Genomic DNA, 23,393 nt, shown 5'->3' with positions numbered 1-23,393 from the left:
CCTGCTCCGTCTCCGACCTGGGCCGGTTCACCCCTCCTTAGTCAACCTGGTGTCCCGCAGCTCCCCGCGGGTCACCATATTGATGGCGGCCTTAGCTTGGACGCCCGCTCGGCACAGCGCACGGCAGCCCAGAACTCCTGGGCTCAAGCGATCCGTCGGGCTCAGCCTCCCCGGTAGCTGGGACTACAGGCGCGCGCCACCGCGCCCGGCGCTGCCTGCCCGCTCTGCAGCAAACACGAGCTTTCTACAGCGGTGACGTCACGGGCTGGGCGGAGGGGCCCCGCCCCATTGCGTGACGTCACGACGTGGGGGCTCCACCCACGCCAAGGCGGGAAGAGGGGGCCGCGCGGTGCACGCCGGGAGCGCCGGGAGGGGTATAAGGGCAGGCGGCCGCCGCCATCTTTCTCTCGGCACCGCGCAGCCATGGGACACCAGCAGCTCTACTGGAGCCACCCCAGGAAGTTCGGGCAGGGCTCCCGCTCTTGGTCAGTGCTGCTTCTTGTGCTCCCCGGGTTGTAGCTGCCGTCTCACCCTTCCTTTTTCTCTCGCATCCCCCCTCTCCTCCCCGGCGCTATTCCCCGCCCTCACCCGCCTCTCTCTGTTCCCCTCACAGCCGCGTGTGCTCCAACCGCCACGGCCTCATCCGCAAATACGGGCTGAACATGTGCCGGCAGTGCTTCCGCCAGTACGCCAAGGACATCGGGTTCATCAAGGTGAGCCCTGTGGCTGTGGGAAGGGGCTCGGGGGTGCCGGATCCCGCTCACTGCCCTCATCTCTCGCTCTCTTACAGCTGGACTGAGCGCCGGGAGGATGAGGCCATAGCCGGGAGCTCCCAGGGCCTCCCTGACACATCTGCAGCGTCTCGGCTCAGCCTTGCTTAATAAATGATCTCCCAACCCAGCTGATCTGTGCGTGTTTCCCTTCTGTACGGGTACGAAGTGTGGGGGCTTCCCAACCTTCCTGGGCTGCTCCGAGCCCTGACCAGCCTGGCCTTGGACACTTCAGGGATCCAGTGCCTTGCTCTGAGGGGACTGAGCAGGAACATGCTCTGCTCGCCCCTGGGATGTGAGCAAATGCTCACATCCCAGGGGTGAGCCGAGCATGTTCCTGCTGCAGAACCTTTGGGAATGCCCAGGAGCTTTTATTTTGTCCTGCTGGTTATGAAATCAATGAGATGAGGTGATGAGAGAATGGGAGCAAACCCAGCTGTACCCATAGCAAAAGCTGAAGGGCTGTGGGATTATCACAGTTTGGGTTGGAAGGGAGCTTAAAGCCCATCCAGTCCTTGCACTAGATGGGGAGGAAGCAGCTCCTTCCACCTTTAAATCTATCCATGTGGCACAGGGATGAGGATTTGGATCTGGGAGCCCTGGGGAAGGGTTGGGTTCCTCACCAGGAGGAGGTTGTGCCTCTCATTTTGGGTGAGAAATGGTTAAATCCTGGTTTTTTTTTACCAGGAAACTTCAGTGTGTAGGTTCTACAAAATAATAAATAAATAAATAAAAAATGAAAATACTCAGTTGCTCTGGTGATGGTTTTTTTTCTTCCTGGTTTTTGTTGATGTGGGCAGGGAAGGGAATCCTGTGGGATGTGTTTGTTTGGCTTCAGTGTCGGTCTGAAAAAACAAAACCCTTTTTAACCAAAATATCGAATTTCTGGGGGGATTTCAACAGATGTAGAACTTCAGTGAGGTTGCAAAATGTGAAGAGGGAGGGTCTCTGCAGTTCCACTGCTGTGTCCAACTTTCCTCCTGCTGCCTCTCAGGTGTTTGAGGCACTTCCCAGTGGGAAATCCATGTTTTTCCCAACAAATAGCAGCAGGATTGGAAGTTTTTGAATTCTCAGAGCTGCAGGAGCTGTTCAAGCCAGGCAGGGAATTGTGGATATTTGTCCCTCTTTGCTGAGCAAAGCTCCTTCCTGATGGTAAGAGGGATTTGGGATAATTTTCCCTGAGGATCTGGGCCCCAAATCTCTGCCAGAACATTTTTTTTCCTCATAATGGAAAACAAAATAGCTGGGGATGGTAATTGCAAAGCAAATCCCTATTTGAAACCAAAGCTAAAATATTTTTAAAATTACCTTGTAAACATCCAAACACCTCTGTTGGCACCTAATTTTGTAAAATTGCAAAATTGTGATTGCCTTTTCCCTGTTCTGTTGCTCCCATCTTCCAAACCTGAGGAGAAAGTGTTGTAGGACAAGCTGTAATTCCTTTTTACCTCATTGCTGCCTTAACCAGGTATTTATTGCCCAATCTACAACCAAGCTGAGGTGCCAAAACCTCGAATTTCCTGAGCTCAGCCTGAAAATTGCATTTTGTTTCTGGTGGCTCCAGCCTCTGGAGGTTCATGGATGTGAAGCTGGAACTTATTTGGATGCAAAGTGATTTTTATAAAGAGCTGCTGATTCCCCTGAAGATCAGGTGAAATCAAAATCCACTTCAAGGACTTTGCATTAATAATGAACAACTAATAAATGTTTTCCTGTAGGGAAATAAAATGTCCTGCTTGGAGCCAAGGAAAAGTTAGTGATGCCTTGGCTCTGGGAGAGAGGAGCTTCCAACTGCTGGAATTGAATTTGTAGGGGATTTGCATTGCTGAAACAACACCAAAATGCATTTGATTATTCACTAAATAAAATCTGTGCTTGTCACAGGCTCTGGCAGGAATTCCAAAGGCTTTGGGGAGAACTTTGGGCTCTCAGCTCAGCCTGGGGCTGGAAAAGGAAGCTGAGAGTGCTCTGTGGGGCAGCAGTCCTGTTCCTGCTGGGAATCCTGTGGTTGTGGCTCCAGGCTGGGGGTGAAATTTGGGCTCTTTTCCTTCTCCCAGAGAGATCCTGGAGCAGGAGTTCCCCAGCTGTGAGACTGGGATGAGTTTTCAGCTCAGTACCTCCAGTCTGACATTGCCAAATTCCACCTGGGATGCTGCTTGGGGTGACACTGATTTTAGGGCTGTCCTAAAATCCACCATTCCAGAGCCGAGCTGAGGGAAAGGGACAAACCCAGACATGGAAAGGAGGGAAGGAAGGGTGGGAGCAGGGCCAGGCAGCCTGAGAGGATACAGGGAATTTATCCAAGCATGCAGGAATTGGGAAGGATAAACCCTGAGAGAAATAAATGTGGCCAGGGAACATCGAGGGTGACAAAAACACTTCTAAAGTACCTCAGTGATCAAAGGAAGAGCAGGGAAAATGTGGATCCTCCAGGAGAGCTGGAGAGGGGCTGGGGACAGGGATGGAGGGACAGGACCCAGGGAATGGCTTCACTGCCAGGTGAGTGCAGCATTCCCAGAGCAGCATTCCCGCTCCAGGAGCAGCAGCTAGATGGCACCGTCAGCCTGCAATTCCTTCTCCTTGCTGTGTCCGTGGATCCCAGTTTCCCTCTGTGAGCTTCAGTGTACAGGAATTTGTCCTGCAGACTCCCTGTCCTTGCTTCTGGTTGAAAAATCCCAATATTTTGTATCCTTGCTGCTGCACAGCAGGATTGGGGCAGAGCTGAGCTCCCCTTGCTCCCACTTGAGTCTGTGTGATGCTGGAAGCAAAATTCCAGATCTTTTCCTTTTTCTCCTTTCCTTTCCTTTCCTTTCCTTTCCTTTCCTTTCCTTTCCTTTCCTTTCCTTTCCTTTCCTTTCCTTTCCTTTCCTTTCCTTTCCTTTCCATTTCCTTTCCCTTTCCTTCCCTTTCCTTTCCGACAAAAAGTTTAAAATCCCAGCCAAACCAGGCAGGCTCTCTTTATCCCTGCTCAGGTTATCCCTGATTTTCTCCTGCTTCTCCACCAGCCCATGCTGAGCTCTCCTCATCCTCACTGGGACCACAAATATTCCTGACCTGAGGGCTTTTATCCATAAATTCATTTTAGAAGAGTCAAAGTCAGTCAGGGACATTTGGGTGTCACTTCAAAGCTGTGCTGAGCTCGAGGGAAGCATTGCTGCTGCATCCAGCACCAGAGATTTGGGTAAATCCCATGGATTTGGGTAAATCCCATGGATTTCTCCCTGCTGATTTCCAGCACCAAGCTGGAACTGCAGTGATGCTCACATATCCCAAACTCCTGCTTTATAATTTGATTTATTCCTTCAGCACAATCCCTTGCTGAACTTTCCCCATCCCTGCACAGGAGGTGGTGACTGCTGAGCAGGAGAATTTTTCAGGAAAAATTTCTCCATGGAAAAAATGTTCAGGCCTTGGAAGGGGCTGCCCAGGGAGGTTTGGAGTTCCCAGCCCTGGAGGTGTCCCAGGAATTCCTGGATGTGGCTCTCAGAGCTCTGAGCTGGGGACAAGGTGGGGATCTGGCACAGCTCAGACTTGGTGATCCCAAAGATTTTTTCCAACTCGATGATTCCATGATCCTGCTCCAAATTTTGAACAATGTGATGGGATAAACACCCAGGAAAATCCAGGCAGATGGGATCAGGCTGTGTGGTGAGCAGAAGAGCTTCTAAATAAAACATTCCCAAGGGCTGGCATGAGGCACCAGTGGCTCTAATTCACGCCTCTTGTTGGGAGTGTGTTCCTTGCAGACAATGTTTATTTATGGCACGGAAAAATCTATTTCCATCCAATCATTTCCATAACTGAATATTTATGCCAACAGCCACTGAATGCTCCTTGACTAAACTGAAAAGTATTTATTCAGTTACAAATGTTTACTTGTTTAGTGGTAAAACTGCTTTAAACAAACTTAAAAAATCAAATTGGTGTCTTCCCTGTTCACAGGATTTCCGTGGTTTTCCAGAAGTGGATGATATTGGAATTATCAGTCCAGCTCAACTGGATTCTCCAGCCCTTTCCCAGCTCCCTCAGGAATTCTCCAGCCCCTTCCCAGCTCCCTCAGGAATTCTCCAGCCCCTTCCCATCTCCTTCAGGGAATTCTCCAGTCCCTTCCCAACTCCCTCAGGAATTCTCCAACCCTTTCCTATCTCCCTCAGGAATTCTCCAGCCCTTTCCCAGCTCCCTCAGCCCCTCCTCACATTTTCCATATGTAAAATACGAATTCTATAAGAAAAGATGTGGAGATTTGCATAAAAACCTGGAATTTTCGCTCCACTCCGAGTTCAGGCCATGGGATGGGTTTGGCATCACTGCTCTGTGTGAGCCCTTCCCAAACCTCAGGGAACATCCAGAGACCCCTGAAAACCGAGGTTGGGATTGGACTCCGTGATCTTGGAGTCTTTCCCACCAAAAACTGTTGTGTAACCTCATCCATGTGGGGAAAAGCCCCACGAACACCCAGCCCAGCTTTCAGAGCTCCATCCAGGCTGAAAATCCAGACTTGTGCCCCAAACCATCATTTCCCAGCCCAGCTGGCCTTTGGCAGGCTGTGATTTCAGCTGCAGCTCCCGAAATGTCACTGCTGCTCCTCACCCCGTGCTCCATCCATCATTCCCCCCCTGATCCAAGGGGAAGGGAGCACAGCCCCTCTCAGTGATCCCAGTTATTAATTCCTCATTACTCCCCTTGTTCCAAGCCTCTGCTTCTCCATCCAGCTCTAAACCTGAGCCCCTCATTCCAGCCTGTCCTTTCCCTGTCCCTGCTTTAGGCCTGGAATCAATTAGGCAGGACCCAGCCCAGTGGCTCGGAGAGCGGCTTAGAGCAGCTTTAATTTTGATTAATATCTCCTCCTGCCTTTAAAACCATCTAGGCACGACTCCCTGCCCAGCCAGGCTTGTTAAAATCATAAATCAATCCATTCCCTTCCCTCCAGACGCTCCAAGACCTTTCCAGTTGCAGCCATCCAGCTCCTGCTGCCACGGACTTTTATTTACTGGGTTTGCTCTGCCTCTGCAGAGAGGAATATCCACTCATCAAAGCCAAGAAAAAAAAAAATCCTGGAATTTGGATTTATTTGAAAGGAATTTAAGTTACCTGGTGAGGGCAGGACACTTTGGACAGCTCTATCCAGGCTGGGAGCAAAGTCACCCAAGGACTCATTTCCTGAGATTTTGCCCATCTTTGGAATGTGCCTGGATGAAAAAACACACACCTGGACATGTGCTCATTTATTTATCTGATCAAGATTCCCTCAGCTTTAATCACCAGCCAGTTCAGGTCCTCAAAATCCCATTTCAGAGCCCCAAACCAGCCCCTTTTATCCCTTCTTGATGCTCAGAGCCCTTCCCATCCCAATCCCAGCCCTGGGGGAAATTAAATTACTGTTCCTTTCACTTTTTTTGGTCTTTTATTCCCTTTTCTGGCACTCAAGGAAAAATTTGGGGTTTGGAGCTCAGAGTAGATCCCAGGCTGGGGCTGGGGGAATCCCAGTTTGGGCAGACTGCAGCTGCTCTGTGGGGCTTTGGGATCTGCAGTCCCCCCAAAAGGAGAAGGGGACACTCTTGGAGGGCAGAAACCTCCAGCTGGGAGAGTCCCTGAGGTGACACTTCCAGGGAAAGGTGGGGAGAGAGAGCAAAAAGCAGCCAAAATTCTGCATCCAAAGGAGAAGGAGCCAAAAATGGGGAAGGGGAATTTGGTGCCTTTTGGGGTGTGGGGTGTCTGTGCCAGCCCTAGGGTAGAGAAGGGATGAGGGCTGGTTTGTCCCACAGCACTGATTTTATTTGTGGGATGGATGGATGGATGGATGGATGATGGATGGATGGATGGATGGATGATGGATGGATGGATGGAAGGAAAAAAGGAAGGAAGGTCTGACCTCTTCTTCCTGGAAGTTTTTAAGACAGCTCAGCCCAGGATCTCCTGGGAATGCCAGGGTGGACTCGTTCGTGGCTGGTGCAGTGGATGAGCTCCAGAATTCCTCCATCACTCTCAGTGCTGGGGATGTCTCCAGTTTTTCCTGACGTTTGCAGCACAGCTCCACTCCCAAGGCTGAAATCCTTGAACACTTGATTCACTTCCAATAACTCTTTCTCCTGGCTGGCACAGGTTAAAATCCCCCTTTTCCTTCCCAGCTGATGTGTGGGGGCTGTTTCCCAGCATGGTTGGGAGCCCCTTGTTGTGGTTTGGAGCTTGGCTTTGGATCTGAACCCTCAAAATTGGGAATTGGGGCTTGGATTTCACGTGGATAAATTATTTTGGACCATCAGAGACCAGGAGAGGCTTTGTCGGGGATCCAACCTTTCTTTCCAGGTGGTTTAGGACAGGGATAATTCCATTTTCCATGCAAATGGTGTCAAAGCGGCAATGTCAGAGCAGAGCTTTGACTTAAAGCCACGAAGGGTCTAGGCTGGTTTTTCCAGTAATTTCCATGGAAAAAAGGGGCCATTCCCATGGAAATCCCTGAGCTCAAAGCAGGAGGTGCCTTGGGGGTCTCAGCCCTGTTCGAGGTGGTCCCTGTGGCCAGGGCAGTGTTTGTGTGCAGGGATCAGCACTCCAGGGGCTCTCCCAGTTTTCCCAAATCCAGGAGCTGGCTGTGAACAGACATTTGCTCTCCCTTTGGGAAACGATCTGAGTTTCCCTGATTGGATTCCTCAGAAAATGAAACAATTGCTGAGTTTTCTCTTCATTCTCAGGCTTGCTGCTGATTCCCTGCTTGCCAGAGGGGCAGGGCCCACTGGAGGTGTTAAATTCCCAATTTTTCTGAGGATAACAGAGGACAGAGACCTTTAAAGGACATTCCTGTGCATGAAGGGTGAGCAAAGCCCTTCCTGGGCAGCAAAACTTCCCAGAACCTCCAAGGCCACCAGGAAGGCAGAAAATCCCAGATTTTTAAGGTTTTGCAGCTCCAAGCTGTGAGAGGGATGAGCTCAGATGTGGGAATGGCAGGAGAAAATGGGGAATGCTCCTTCTCAGGGATTCTTTGGGAATGGACACCTCCAACAGGGACCTGGAGCTCTCCCACCCCAGCACTGGGATTAGGGGATTTTTTTGGGGATAAATGGCCAGGATCTCCTCCAGGGATTTTGCATCACTGTGGGTCATGCTCTCCACAGAGCCTGGGATGTTTCATTCCCTAAAAACCATGGAATGGGTTTGGAAGGGACATTCCACCTCATTCCACCCCTGTCCTGGACAGGGACACCTCCCACTGTCCCAGGTGGCTCCAAGCCCCATTTCCTGCTCTCCTGTGTGTAAAATCCCAGTTATTCCTGCTTGTGAGGTTTATCCATCCCTCTCCAGCTGCTCCAGGAACATCTGGATGAACCCAGCCCACATCCCTGCCATGATTTAAATCCTGATTTCCCTCCTTGCAGAACCAGCTGCTTTTCTCTTTGCATTTCACCATTTCCTTGGATTGCAGCCATTTCATCCAAACTCCCTCTCGCTGCTGCTGGAGCAGGAATATCCAACAATTTACTTGGAAATGGCTCTGCCTTGAAAAGTTCCAGCTCAGCAGAGAGGTGGGGGATTGTTGGGATGGTTCAGGGCCGGTTTGGATGCCTTGGCAGCATTTGGAGTGATTTAATTCACTCCCCACAGCAGAAAAAGAGTTTATTTCTTTATTTCTCCCTTTTAAAATCCCACATTTCAATCCCTTCTCTCCCAGATGTGAGTTTACTCACAAAATGCTTGTTCTGTTCCCAGAATTTAAAACATTTTATGGGGATAATGCACAGACAGGGGATGTGTGTGTGCAACATCCAAGGATGGGAAAGGTGGTGGGAAAAAATCAGGATCCCTTGGATAGGGTGGGACCTGAGCTTGGCATAAATAATGTGGAATAAAGGGTGGAGAAAGTGTGGCTTGGGATGGGAGAAACTCAATTTTCTTCCTAAAGCTGCTGTGGGCATTCTGATCTGTGGGGAAGGGGGAATGAAATCCTTGTTCGGTTTTTCCTTTCCCTATTGAAGTGTCTTCACCTGGCGATTTTCTCCCCCATCCCATGGGATTGTGAGGGGCTGTGCTGGGATAAAAACCCTGCTGGGCTCGGCCCCTCTGGGTGCTGAATCCCTCCCCGGGGTTTGGCAGGGCAGGGATCAGTAGATGGAGCTGTTTGTTAACTCTTCTCAGTGATTTACAGCACAGCAGGATGCGATTCCCAGCCTCTGGAAAGACCCCGTGTCCTGGAATGTTTCATCCCTGTGCCATTCCCTCTTGCAAAGGCATTTAGGAAATAATTCAGACTGGTCCCAGCTAGACAAAGTTCCAGGACGGATGAGATCCCAAGATTTTGGGAGTTGAATGAATTTTTCAGGGAGGTGCTGTGCCCCTCCTGCTGCTGGATCCGTGTGGTTTGGATTTTCCAGGGATGGGCGAGGGGCTGGAGCTTCCCCTGAAAAGGTTTCCTGTGGAAATTCAAGGATTTTTCCTTGGCTTTTCCTGCTTCCAGCATGGGAGGATGTGGAGCTGCTGCAGAGGAAGCGCTAGGTCCAAGGGATGGAGAAGCTCTGGCGGGCGGAAAGGCTGGGAAAACCGGGAATTTTCACCCGGAGAGAAGATTTGGAATAGTCTGGAAGAACTCCAGGGAAGATGAGGAGAGGGTCTGTAGGGATGGAGGGACAGGACAAGGAGGAATGGATTCTGAAATAAATGGATCAGGAGACCAGCTCCTTTGTAAAACCTTTATAGAAAGTTCAGCTTGGGTGGGGAGCTCGAGGGGTCGCGCATGCCACCGCGGCTCCCAATGGATGAGCCAGAGGAGGAGAAAGAGGAGCAATGCAGCTTTGTCTTCTCAGGCAGAGCTGGGGCTTCTGTCCTTGTGAGAATCTCAAAAAAACAGATTTTGTGTCATAGTCCAGGAATATCATGTAGGTAGAGTGCTATTAGGTCATGGTGATTGAACAAAGCAGCTCAGGATGATAAATTCGTGTTCTGCACTGTTTTCCCAACCTGGGAACACTATTCCTAGTTCCAGATATCATTTGGGCTCATTGTTTTAAGGGGTTTTTAACTCCGAATGGTGTCCCAGTGTCCTTTGCACCCCTCTCATTTGCATACAGATCAATGACATCACCCTCCTCACCGGCGCCATTTCAGGGGAGCAGCAGAGGCGTTACCCGACAGAAGGGAAAGGGCACAGAGGTGAGAGCTAGGGACTGGAACAGAATGAGGCCAATAATTTAACATTAACAATTAACATTAATTAGGAATCAGAACAAAGAAAGGCTTGGAATTTAACATTAACAATTAACATGGAAACTGAACAAACTTAGGAACTCGTTCCTAACAGATTCAAAGTGGCAGAGAACAGATTTAGATGGGATTTTGGGAAAGAATTCCTCCCTGTGAGGGTGGGGAGGCCCTGGAATAGAATTCCAGAGAAGCTGTGGCTGCTCCTGGATCCCTGAAGTGTCCAAGGCCAGGCTGGACATTGGGGTTGGAGCAATGGGACAGTGGAGGTGGAGCTGGCTCAGCTTTAAGGTCCCTTCCAACCCAACCCAGTCTGGAATTCCATGATTTTCCAAGCTGAATTTTTACTCCTTCTAGTGCAGAAGGACAAGGATTTACAGGAAGGGCTCATAGATGTGTGTGTATAACAGAAAGATCTTGGAATGTAGAATCTGAAGAAGGAAGAGAAATAAAAGCAAGTTTTGATATAGAGAAAAAGAATTGCTGAGCCAGTCTTACTGGGTAACTAAGAAAGCAAAGAGCAAATGAGTTGGAAGGAGCATTTATGGTTTTGAGCAAAGGATAAATCCACCTCATACAAAAAATGTTTTTACCAAGCGAAAGGATTTTCACAGACAAAACAAAAACACCTCAGAATTTTCCACTACAAAGAAATTGAAAAACAACTTCTAGCTTAAACTATAACACACAAACTTTTTGTGATTGGAAAATAGTAACATGAATATGGCAATGTTAGTGGCTATGATGGGCTACAGGTAATAGTAAAGGTATTAATTAGTTGTCATGTATTAAGATGATCTACAATGAAAAGTAAATAATGCATTGTAACCAGAACTAGAAGAAGCTTTCAGGTGAACCCACAGCTGTGGCTGTCAGGCTGTGGGCTGGGCTCTGTCACCCACGACCCATAAATTACTGCATCATTTAGATACAATAAACAGCATTTTAAATAATAAATAAATAAATTACCTTGTCGTTTAGACACAATAATCAGCATTTTAAATAATAAATAAATAAATTACCGCATTGTTTAGACACAATAAATAGCATTTAAAAGAGCCAGTCTGAAGTTCCACTTCCCTCATTTTAAGCTCTTACAGTGCAGCACTGGGAGTTCTGGAAAACATCAAAAATCCATTTTCCCACAAACTTTCCTTCCTCTTTCTCCATTCACTCCCAAACGACATCACCCCACTGAAGCTGTTTCGGGTTTTTCTCTGGGGCACAGCCACAGATGTTTTTTGCCTGATCCATGTTTTAGCAGCCCCTGGAAAAAACTGGATGCTGCTAATTCCATTTTATGGGATTATGATGAACTCCTCTGAATTAATGGTGCTTACAAATGTGGTCCCTCTGAAATCCTGGACACCGAGTGTTAACCTGGGAGCTGAGCCATAAAATCCAATCCACATTAAAAACCAGTGGTCTGTGCTCTCAGGGCATTCAAAAAGCCACTTTTTGTGTGATAAATAGGGTGAGAAAGGCTTCCAAAAATCCTGCAGGAGCGCTTTTATGGTGTGGGAAATGCTCTTAAGGCTTTAGGGTTGGGTGGATTTAAAAGGTGCTGCTCTTTAGTTCCAGGCTTTGCACGTGTTTAAGAGAAACTGGAATATTTTGGTTGATTTTCAAAGTGGTTCCCCAGGCCTGGCAGATTCTGCACCTGTTTATTTATTTATTTAAAGCTTGGATATTTTTTTTCTCCAGCAAATAATCTGAGGATGGTCACTGATCCTCAGGATCAAGCTCCAACCTGGTTTTCTGTCATCCTAATTCAATGTCTTGAATATTTTGGAAGGTTTTTTTTACAGTTTAAGTTTGTCCCCACATCAGTGGTGAGCAGGACAGATGGAACAAACCCTCATCCCCGCGGGAATTGTCTCTCCCTGGCCACAGGGTTGGAATAAACCCCTTTAAAGCTGTTTTTTACCATGTCCTGAACCTCCTTGAATTTTAGGATTTTAGGATTGAGTTCTTTTAATCTTGTTTAAAACACTCTGTTCATTCCCTGCTTTTTTCCCCCTCAAATCCCTTTCCTGGGATTGTTTTCCTTGAGGGATCTGGTGATGCTTTGCCCACTCCTGGTTAAATTACTGAGTGACATCTACAGTATTTGCATCCTTAATTATTACCCTTAATGCTAATTAAGCTCCTTGCTGTCACTCATCAGAGTCTGTCACAAAGATGGATGGGATGCACCCAAAATATCCCAATGAACATTCCTCCTTTCCCATTTTGGAACTGTTCCTTGCTGGTTCCGTTTGCACTTTTGGGTTTGGGCTGTCAGGAACAACAGAACCTTTGGCAGAAGGGGAGGTTTTTTGTTTTATTTTTTTTTTGAGGGGGTTGTTGTCACAGCCAGGAGAAAAAAATTTCATGGAATTTTTTCCAAGAGCTGCCACTGGAGATGGGGAGGGAAGTGTGCATGGATGGAAATGTTCTTGCAGGAATAAAATGCTTTTTACTCCTGAGCCTTTCTCTTTCTTAAGCCAGGTGCTGCCTGAAGGTTGTTCCCATATCCCAAAAGTGTTTTTGGGATGATTTCCTTGTGCCTGGGTACCTGGGATGGTGGGAGGTGTCCCTGCCCATGGCAGGGGTTGGAATGGGATGGGTTTAGGGTCCTTTCCAACCCAAACCATTGGTGTGGGACTTATTTTGCTTCACTGCTGGACTCAGAAATCCCTCCAGGGCCTGAGGTTATTCCTGTAAATATTGCAGGAGCAGCTCCCAAACCTTCCCCTGTTTTTTTCTGGGAGGAAATGGTCTCAGGAATACATTCTGGGCTGAGTAAATGATTAATTAACCTGTGCTCATGCAGATATTCCAAGCCTGGCTCTGCTCTGGGTCTGGGATGTGCTGCAGCTTCTCCTGAGCAGTTACTAAAACCAGAATTGGGCATTTTATAAAAAAACCTGTTTAATTATTGAACATTTCCTTCTTTTCATGAGAACCATGGAACCTGCAGGGAGGGAAAGGCTCCTCCTTTGGGATGGGGATGGAGCTGGGATGAGATGAAGGGAATTTGGGGGGACCTGCTGCTTGCTCTGGACCAGGCTGATCCCAGCTGGAAGTTGTGGATTTTCCATCACTCCAGGTCTTCCATTTCTCCTTTTTTTTATTTTTATTTTTATTTTTTTTTTAATTTTTTTTTCCCATCTTGCCTTCAGTACTGGTATTTATTTTACTCCCCATCAAACAAATCCATGCCATGGATGCTATAATTAGCATTAGGATACAGGAATTTTTCTTCAGGCACAATAAGGTTTCTTTAATTTTGGGATAATCCTAAAGCTATCCTATTTTATGGCTCATTTGTGGAAGATGCCTGGGAAGCTCTCGCTGCTTTATCACCCCTTATCAATGGGTAAAGAGTGTCAGTCCCAACTAAAATCCCAATTTTCCCAAATCCTGCTCACTGAGCACCTTCCTTGAGAGTTTTCCCTTCCTAATGAGCCCAAATTAATCACCCTCCATGGGTTCTTGATGGACCAGGGCACTTTCATCGCTCTTCTTCCTCCTCACTGACCTCCAGGGCAGGACAGGAGGGGTGTTGGTAGCCAAAATCCAGAAATGCTGGCCCAGCGAGGTTTGGGAAAGAGTTGGAGCACCAGGAGAGGTTGGGAGAGCTGGGAAGGGGCTGGAGAATTCCTGAGGGAGCTGGGAGGGCTCAGCCTGGAGAAAAGGAGGCTCAGGGGTGACCTTATCACCCTCTACAATTCCCCAAAAGGTGGCTGTGTCTGCTGGGGTTGTTCTCCTTCTCCAGGCAGCACTGACAGAACCAGAGCACACAGCCTTGATACTGGTTGGATTTAGGAAAAAGTTTTTTATGGAAAGAATAATAAATACTGGGATGGTCTGCCCAGGGAGGGGCTGGAGTCAGCAGCCCTGGGTGTGTTTAAAAAAGCCTGGATGTGGCACTGGGTGCCCTGGGTTAGTGAGGGGTTGGGCTGGGCTGGACTCCATGGGCTGGGGGGTCTCTTCCAACCCAGAGATTCTGTGATTGATCTGGGATTGATTCTGTGATTGGTTCTGTGATTGATTGTGTGATTGGTTCTGTGATTGGTTTTGTGATTCTGTGATTGATCTGAGATTGATTGTGTGATTGGTTCTGTGATTGATTGTGTGATTGGTTCTGTGATTGGTTCTGTGATTGGTTTTGTGATTCTGTGATTGATTCTGTGATTGGTTCTGTGATTCTGTGATTGATTCTGTTATTCTATGCTTGATTCTGTGATAGATTCTGTGATTGGTTCTGTGATTCTGTGATTGATTCTTTTATTGATTGTGTGATTGATTGTGTGATTGGTTCTGTGATTGATTCTGTGATTGATTGATTCTGTGACTCTGTGTGGGAGGGAATGGCCTCAAGCTGAGCCAGGGAACGCTTGGATTGGATATTGGGAACGTTTCTTCATGGAAAAGTTGCCCAGGGCAGTGCTGGAGTCCCCATCCCTGCAGGGATTTAAACTCTGTGAGGATGTGGGAAAGGTTGGGCTCGATCCTGGAGGGTTTTTCCAGCCTCAGGGACTCTGATTCCCTGTGCTGGGATGGAGCAGCTGCCTGGGTCTGGTTCCCAGGGAGCAGAATCAGCTCCTGGGCTGGGTTTGCTGTGGAGCTCCTTCGTGGGGGTTTTGCAGAGGTTTGAGCTGCTGACTTTACCTCAAATGTTTTTCAGTCCCTGCATCACCGTGGGTGAGTCCTGCTGCTGCATCCTGCCAGTCCAGCCCTGGGTTTGCAAGGAATGCATTCACAGATCCAGGAATTTGCTCCTGGACCCTCTGGAGATCCCTGCTGGCTCTGTGTGCCCCAGGAGGCTTCTGCAGGGGCTCTTTGCTGAGAACACTTCTGGCTTTGGAAGTTTTTCCAGGAAAGAGATCTGAGTTGTATAAACTTCTAATTTTTTTTTTTTTCTTGATGCTATTCTGACTTCAGCAGAGATTTAGGAAATGCTGAGGCCTTGGCAAAGATGAATGGATACCCTGTTAAAGAAAGAGTCTAAATTTGGTGTTTGGATGATTTCAGGGGGAAAAATAGAGTTTGAAAAGTTTAATTTACTATTGAGCTAAGCTTCATCATAAGGAGGGAAAAACCTCCATCTCAAATGAGAGAAACCTTTTGTTTCTTTTTCCTGAAGCCTTTAATTAAAACCCTGAATAATTACATTTGTCTTACTCAGTGGAATATTAGAGCAGAGGGTGGGAAGCTCCAGGTCTCTGCTATTCCAAAAAACCCAACAGACACCTCTGTCTCTCTTATTCTTCCTTTCAAAGCTCCTCCAGACTTCTTCTTCATTTTCCAGTGTTTGGGACCAGCTTATCCTGATATTTCTCCCTTGCTAAGATTATTTTTGAACATAAAGAATTATTTTCCAGCCCCTCTTGGCTGCCTTTTGCCGAGCACAGAGAAGAGCAATCCTGTTTTACCTCTCTGGAAATAACCAAGGCAGAAACATTTTCTCCTTCTCGCTGGTTTAAATTTACAGAAGTGAACAATCATTTCTGCAGCCTCTGAGAGTGAAATGTGGGGGAAACAAACCGATCTTATCGACTTTTCCAGCTGGAGCAGCGCAGGGAACATTACTTAGAGCTCCACCACGCTCAGCTCTAATCCCATGAGATGTCTTTGTTGATGCATAAGCTGTGACCTAAAATATTGACTTTATAAAGTAATTGAATCCCCGAATCATGTTTCAGATGAAAAGCACTTGACAAATGGTTCCAGGAAGGAGCTGAGCCCAAAGGCCTCGGTGTGGCTGGGATGGGATTTACTCCACTTGACTCCTGTCAGCCTCTCCAGAGCAGCTCTGCTCCAGCTCTGGGGGAGTTCCAGGGCAAGAAGAGCTTCTCTCATTTTTTTCCCCATTTTTTACCTCAGAGGAAGGAGGATGATAAATCCTTCAGGCCCTCCAGAGGAGGGGAACAGAGCTCTTGTTGTGGGGGAACATTTTGGCACAGGGTGACGTGGTGGGGCTTTGTGGGTGCTGAACTGGTTTGCTTTCAGTCCAAGGGGAGATAATCTCCAATTCCTGCACCAAACTTGAGTTTCAGAGGCTCCAAATCCCTGCCTGGCCTTTCTGTATGACCCAGTTCATCCCAAGTCATCCCAGTGCTCCAGGCAGGGAGGAAACGCAGAGATGGAAACGGGGAAATGATGAAAAGCCAAAGGACCATGGTGAGACTCTGCTGGGGAGCAGATCTCATCCCTGAGCCATTTCTCTGCACCGTGGGGACAGCTGGGGCTGAGGGGATGAAGGTGAGGGGCTGGAGGAAGACTCTGGGTGAGAAATGATTTCACCCCAGCCCTGCTGCCCAGCGGCCGCTCCCTCCTCCCTCCGCTCCTCACAACGAATTCCCCCAATAATTTAGGAGGGCATAATTATCTCATTATCCCAAATGGCTCCATTTATCCAAAGTTTATTTCTGACTCCTAAATTGTTACCTTGCTCATCCCACAATGACTGTTTTGCTTCCCAGCACGTTAACTCCGCCGCTTTCGTTCCTCTGCTCTTTTGCATAATGTTGTAACAAGCATTTAAATAACTCTAAAGGTTCCATCAGCTCTTGCTTTCATATCTTGCTGTCTCCATGGCAACTGGCTACACTTCCCTGTCTACTTTCTGGGTTTTTTTTGGGTTTGAGTCCCTCAGTCCATAGCTGGAAGATGGAGTTGGGTTCTCCACTCGTTTTGGATTCTCCCTTTTTTTGTGTTGAAGCATTGCCCAAATGTTGGTTTTGCTGCTGTGCCATGATTGTGATTTTTGGCCACTAGTGAGGACACTTGGAGCTGGGAGATGGAAATTTGTTTTTCCATTTGTATGATGTGCTGCAGGATGGGGAAATAGGCAGAGGTAATTACTGGGATTTGGAATTCCCGGCTGAAATTGGGATGGGTTAAGTCGAGTTCAACTCAACTTTTCTTATCAGAGTGCTCTCCTCCTGTGCCCCTCATTTGGGGCATGAAATCTCTGGCAGAAAATTTGATAATCTTTTTGCCCAAGCACTAGTTTAAATTGAACCTTAACATCCCATATCCCCATTAAAAACATAAATAATAACCCTGCTGCAGGCTGGCTTGTATGGATGTGACAGACCCAGAAACAAACTGCAAATTGCTGGGATGACCCTGGGAAGCCCTAATCCCGTGGGACTGTCTGCCACTGGCACGAATCCCAGCCTGTCTGGGGCTGGAGCCCGTCCTGGCAGAGCAGCAGGGAGCAGAAGGCAGCAGGGGCAGCTCTCCCTGCCTGCCAGTCTGCATCTCCATCTGCAGGGATCTGCTCCTGATGGAACCAGAGGGGCAAAGGGAACAATTCCTGCTCAATTCCCTTCCCCCAAACCCCACGTGCTGACCCTGCAGTTGGTGATGCAGATGGAGCTCAAAGCTCTGAACAAAAAGGACAGCGAAAGCTGCTGGTGTTTTATTTCTATTTATTGCTGAGAAATGAGCAGTTGGAGGGTCCTGGTCACTCCCAGGATTGGGGAATCATGGAATGGTTTGGGTTGGAAGGAACCTCCAATATCCCAGGCAGCTCCAAGCCCTGTCCAACCTGACCCTGGGCATCCCATCCTGTAGGAACAGGCAAACCCTGATTTCATTATTTGTTGGGTATCCCATCCTGCAGGAACAGACAAACCCTGATTTCATTATTTGTTGGGTATCCTACACTGTAGGAATAAACAAACCCTGGATTTCATTATTTGTTGGGTATCCCATCCTGCAGGAACAGACATTCATTATTTCTTGGGTGCCCCATCCTGTAGGAACAAACAAACCCTGATTTCATTATTTGTTGGGTATCCCATTCTGTAGGAACAGACAAACCCTGATTTTATTATTTGTTGGGTGTCCCATCCTGTAGGAACTGACAAACCCTGATTTCATTATTTGTTGGGTATCCCATCCTGCAGGAACAGACAAACCCTGGATTTCATTATTAGTTGGGTATCCCATGCTGCAGGAACAGACATTTTATTCATTATTTTTTAGCCCTCAGTCTCAGGAATATTGGCATTACTGGATTGAGGAACACAAACAATCCCACTGGAGGAAGGAATCACCAGCAGGAGAAAAGAACCATTAAAGCAGCTGGAGCTGAGTCTGTTCAGGCCTCTGAGGTTTTCCTTGACCCCAGAAAACTCCTGATGTTTTTTTCCTTCTCTGGTTGATGCCCCTGGGGCATCCTCCTCGTGTCTGGGGCTGTTTCGGACACAGTTGTGCTAGTTGGCAAATGCATTTTTTTATGTTGAAGGGAGATTTCAAAGAACCCTCCCAAGTCCTGGCTCACCCCTGGCTGGGGCTGTCACCCCCTCATGGAGAAAGAAGCTGAAGCAGACAAAAATGTGAAGAAAAATCCTTCTCCTCAAGGAGCACTGGGGAGGAAAATGCCAGGTTCAGCCAGCCCTCATCTCTCTGTTTCTCTGCTGGAATCTGATTCATCGATTTGGCTGAACGTGGAACCTGACAAATGCTTTTCAAAGCAAATTTAGGAGGATCTTTGCAGCTCTGCTCCTGAGGAGGAATGGGAATGCTCTGAGTGTGCAGCTTGCAGCTGATCCTGCAGCACTTCTCTGCAGAGAGTGGGGCAGCTCTGCCAGGGGGGAAACACTGAGAGCAGCACCAAAAAATTGTCAGGGATTGATCCCATTTTCACTGCTGGGTGAGCAGAGGAGCTGGAGAGGGACTGGGGACAAGGGATGGAGGGACAGGACACAGGGAATGGCTTCACTGCCAGAGGGCAGGGATGGGTGGGATACTGGGAATAAATTCCTGGCTGGGTTGGAATTTCCAGAGCAGCTGTGGCTACCCCTGGATCCCTGGAATGTCCAAGGCCAGGTTGGACATTGGAGCAGCCTGGGGCAGTGGGAGGTGTCCCTGCCATGGAGGGGATTTAATGTCCCTTTAACCCAAATCCTTCTGGGGTTCCCCTCCAACAGCACAAACATAATAAAATAATGCTATAAAAGGCACATCACTAAGTTTTTCCCCCATCTCTCCTCACCCTGCAGGAAGCTGGGGCATTAATTCACAGCACTTTGTGCTCTGTGTCCATTCCACACCTCCCTGCAAAGCTGAAGACTCTTGAAAAATGCTCCTCTCACATCTGGGGAAAAACAGCCAGTGTGTCTGCAGCTGCTCTGCCATCCATTCCTCCTGCTCTCCTTCCATTCCTCCTGCTCTCATTTTCATTTCTCCTGCTCTCCATCCATTCCTCCTGCTCTCCTTCCATTCCTCCTGCTCTCCTTCCATTCCTCCTGCTCTCATTTTCATTCCTCCTGCTCTCCTTCCATTCCTCCCGCTCTCCTTCCATTCCTCCTGCTCTCATTTTCATTCCTCCTGCTCTCCTTCCATTCCTCCTGCTCTCCTTCCATTCCTCCTGCTCTCCTTCCATTCCTCCTGCTCTCATTTTCATTCCTCCTGCTCTCCTTCCATTCCTTCTGCTCTCCTTCCATTCCTCCTGCTCTCCTTCCATTCCTCCTGCTCTCCTTCCATTCCTCCTGCTCTCCTTCCATTTCTCCCTCTCTCCCTTCCATTTCTCCCTGCCCAGGTGTCCCTTCTGGCTCGTTGGAGCCTCCAGAGCAGTGCCAGGAGCTTTTCCAGGCTCCTCATCCTCGTTTGTGCCTCCCCCAGGTCCTGGCAGGAAGGTGCAATCACAGCCCAGGCTGGGTGAATAGAGAAGGACACTCAAGTTTTCCATCTGTGATTTCCCATGGGAATTCTGGCTCGGGACAGAGCAGCTTCCCCAGCACACCCTGCTGGTGCTCTCTGCAGTTGTGTTTAACGTGGATAATTGGAATTGCATCATTTGTTAAATCAAATGCTGTCCTGCCTTTGAGCTCGGTTTAAACCAGGAGCAAAGGATGTGCTGGTGGTTTGGGCCAGGCCTAAAGGCTGTGGCTCTGCATTTGTTAATCCTTTTCCTAGGAAATCTGTTCCCAAAATCCAGCCTAACCCTCCCCTGGCACAGCTCCACCCACTCCCTGTGATGCATTAGGATTTTAGCTTTTATGTTTTTCATGTATTTGTAATCCTGCAATTCTTCAGTGCATTACCCTAAACTCCACATCCAGTTTTGGCTGCTGCTCTCCCATTTTAGTCACACACCACAATTCCCTCTCCAGGCTGGGAATCAAGGACACCTCACTGCCTCAGGCCCTGGGAAATGTAAACAGAAGTGAGCTGAGAGGATAAATGGCTTCGGGATAAATGACTTCATCACCTGGAGCTGTAATTAGAATTTTAACCCCCAATGTGCAAATGGACCAAAAGTGTGAAAACCCATGGTCTATTCTGGGCTTTGTCTGCCCTAAATGTACCTGAAGGCCCTTCAGTGGATGTAATCCCTTTTATTCCCTTAATTCTGTCTGGCCTCTGTTTTTGGGGAGCCCCAAAGGGTCCTGTCCCTGGTCACAGACTGGTGTTACAGACCCTGATGAGTCTCCCCTCAGCCCCCTCTTCTTGTTTTGAACAAACCAAGTGACTCCTTGGCTGCTCTGTCACCTCCTGGGGAGTATTTTCCTGTTTATTTTTGATTTTTAATTTCCACAAAGTACCAGCTCCCTTTTCTAGGGAGGGCACAGGGAATTATGCAGTGATTCTTGGAGCAGACCCTGCCACCATCCCTGCTGAAACATCACATCCTGCCCTGATGGATCCCTCAAGAATTATCAGAACACTCTGAGCAGTTTTAGTTCCTGAACGTTCTCCCTGATCTGCCTGAGGATCTGGAAAATTTCCTTTTTTTCTTCCCCCAGAGGTGCTGGGCACTGGGAATGGTGACATTCCCAAGGCTGCCAGAGCTCCAGGTGTGTTTGGAAAACGCTCCCAGGGTGGGATTGTTGGGGTGTCTGTGCAGGAGTTGGATCACTGATCCTGATGGATCCTTTCCAGCCCAGGATATTCCATGATTCTCCTTCTTGGGAGCTGCAAAACCATTTCCCATCCTGGCTTTGTGTCCATTTTGTGTGAGAACTGATGTCATCCCACAAATTAAACTGGTAATTAAATTAAATTAAAGGCAATGAAGACACTCTGCAGCCTTATATTTGCAGGTAGGAAGGACCAAGCAGGGCATGGATGAGAATTTGGCCCATCTGAAGCAAAAATAGCCAGAAATGTTGTTATTTGTGACAAAGTGATGTGGATCTGGCTCCAGGTTGGGTGATGGAATTAAAATCACAGGTGTGCAGTTAAATAGAAGTGATTTCACACAGGGTTTGGAATTTGAAGGTTTTAGAATATAGTAATGGGTATGGGACAAGGTGGAGGATTTTGGGTGGTGTCTTTTTCTATCTACTTCCTTCTTCTTCATGGTTTAAGGGTGTAATTTTTGGTTGGACAGTCAGTGCTGCACTGAGGGTCACAGGAGTTTGGTTATTGGGTCAAAAATATAAAATATATAGGTGTTAATTCTCTATTGGACTGTTTAGCTTTAAAATACCTTGTAATCAGCTCAATTCACCTCCATTCTGATCTCTTTTAGCTGGTGGCTGGAAGTGCTGCAGAACTCTCTGTACTTTAAATAAGATTTAATAAACAACCAAGCCCAAACACAAGAAATTCGTCTCCTTTGTGTTTTTAATCCTGGCTCTGAGTGAAGACAGAAGAAAATGAAGACAGGGCACTGATTAGGTGGTGCAGTTACCCCATTGCACCTCAGTGCTGGACAGGCACATCCCTGCCCTTCCCTCCCTGGTGACCCCGGATCAGGGTTGGTATTTCTGGGAATGCCCAAAATTCAATTTTTTTTCTTGGTATGTGAATGCAACTCAGCTCAGCAGCAGCAGGTGCAGCTCCTGGAATGATCATGGGGAAAAAAGCAGCAGGAGATGTTTGGGGAAAAGAAACAGAAAAAAAAAAATATAACCACAGTTTAAAGAAAACTGTCTTCCATTTGTTATCATTCTTTTCAGTGTCTACATTTTAATTTTTTTTGTTTGTTTTTTTTTTTTTGGTTTTGTTTTGTTTTCCTGACAGCTGCTGCAAGGAGCACCACTCTTCTCCTCATGGAATCTGCCTGTTTGGGAAGCTGGAGCTTTCCCTTGTGGAGCTTTTTATCCTTTTAATGCTATTTTCCTTTCCCTGTGATTCTGTCAGAGCTCTGCAGATTCCCCCACATCCCTCACACAACGGAAATGATAAATTCAGGAGTGGAAAAAGTTGAGATTTCCACCTGAAACTGTCTATTTGAAGGAGCTGCTCACTCCAAATATCCAAATTTAGAGATCTGATGGAGGAGAATAAGTTGGGAAGAGGTTTGAGCAAGAAATTGGGAATATAAAGCTGTGGAGAAGCATCTGTGGAAGGAGGAGCTGGATTTTCCTTGGCAGATGGAGGAGCTGAGCTGGGGCTGTGTTTTCCAGCTTCTGGCTGGGTGCAGGTGCTCCAGGGATTAATTCTTCCCTAAAATTTGAAATCTTCATCCCACAGCTCCCTGCTGGCAGCGATTTCTGCTCCTGGATTCCCTCTCCCATTGCTTCTGCAGGGGAGTGAGAGGTCAGCTCGCAACGCTGATGGGAAAACCATGCATTTTTATTTTTTTCTTGCAACAAATTAAAGCTGTGGAGTAATTTAAATAACTCCCAAATCTGCAGATCAGCAAATGGAGCTCGTTAGTGCTCCCACGAGCTGCACACACACCACCAAGGTTCGCTCGCTGCTCCGCAGATCCGCGGCGCTCCGCAGAAATTAAGGGCATGGGATCATTAAAATCAACTTGTCATTCTTCTGCTGCTGCTTTCATTAATAAAATAAACCCTGGGATGGAGAAACGGTGAGCTGGCTTCTCTCTGTGGGTTTGCAAAGCGGGGAAGATGCAAATAATTAGTCCAAGCAGAACCTGGCTCCGGGCGAGCCTTTGCTGGGCAGAATTTTACATCGTGGATTCTTGAAGGGGGAAAAATTCCTCTTTTCCCTGGGATTTCGGGATGTTTCACTCGTGGCCTCTCTGTAGCTTTGGAGAGGAGGCTGGGCTGGTTCATTAATCACCACCAGCATATTTAGGTGAGAAAAACTCTGTGCTGGACCGATCCCAGCCTCTCCCAAATCCTTTTGATATTCAAAGGATCTCCCGCTGTCCTTGGAGCTCAGGGAACGGTGGAAAATCCCAGTGCAGGATCCTGTCCCCGTGCCCAGCGCTGTGGGAAGGTGTTTTGGGCAGAAATAAATCCCAAATCCAGGTTGGCACCTCCTGTGGAGCAGCCTGGTGAGGATCTCTGGGAATTTCTGGGGTTTCAGAGCTCCCCATCCAAAAGCCCAGCACGTTCAGCTCCTTGAGCTCATCTGTCCAGCAGGATAGGATGGAGACCCCGTGTCTAGGGTTACAATACAGAGTGTGATCAAAGGTGTCTGTTCTGTCACCATCTGTTGAGGGTGGGGCAGTGATCCTGATCTCTGTGGGAGATATTCTGCTAATGGGCATCCATTGAAACCAGCTGGGGCAGT

At 47.8% G+C, this 23,393-nt stretch overlaps 1 protein-coding gene across 1 annotated transcript; it reads left to right on the top strand.

Annotated features, from left to right (window-relative positions):
* Nucleotides 1–371: 371 nt before the first annotated feature.
* RPS29 (ribosomal protein S29) lies at nucleotides 372–900 on the top strand. The gene is made up of 3 exons (XM_033062880.2): nucleotides 372–485; nucleotides 614–713; nucleotides 791–900. Exons 1-3 carry the CDS (start codon nucleotides 424–426, stop codon nucleotides 797–799), a joined length of 171 nt encoding a protein of 56 aa, XP_032918771.1. The 5' UTR covers nucleotides 372–423; the 3' UTR covers nucleotides 800–900.
* Nucleotides 901–23,393: the final 22,493 nt, after the last annotated feature.

Source organism: Catharus ustulatus, chromosome 6, assembly GCF_009819885.2.
Source record: "Catharus ustulatus isolate bCatUst1 chromosome 6, bCatUst1.pri.v2, whole genome shotgun sequence".
NCBI lineage: Eukaryota > Metazoa > Chordata > Aves > Passeriformes > Turdidae > Catharus > Catharus ustulatus.
This window is presented reverse-complemented; position numbering and strand designations above follow the sequence as displayed.

Excerpts from the sequence above, each read along its gene's own strand:
- RPS29 (XM_033062880.2), top strand. The coding sequence starts at position 424 with ATGGGACACCAGCAGCTCTACTGGAGCCACCCCAGGAAGTTCGGGCAG. Across the intron at positions 486-613 it reads GGGCAGGGCTCCCGCTCTTG|CCGCGTGTGCTCCAACCGCC; the intron begins GTCAGTGCTGCT and ends TTCCCCTCACAG.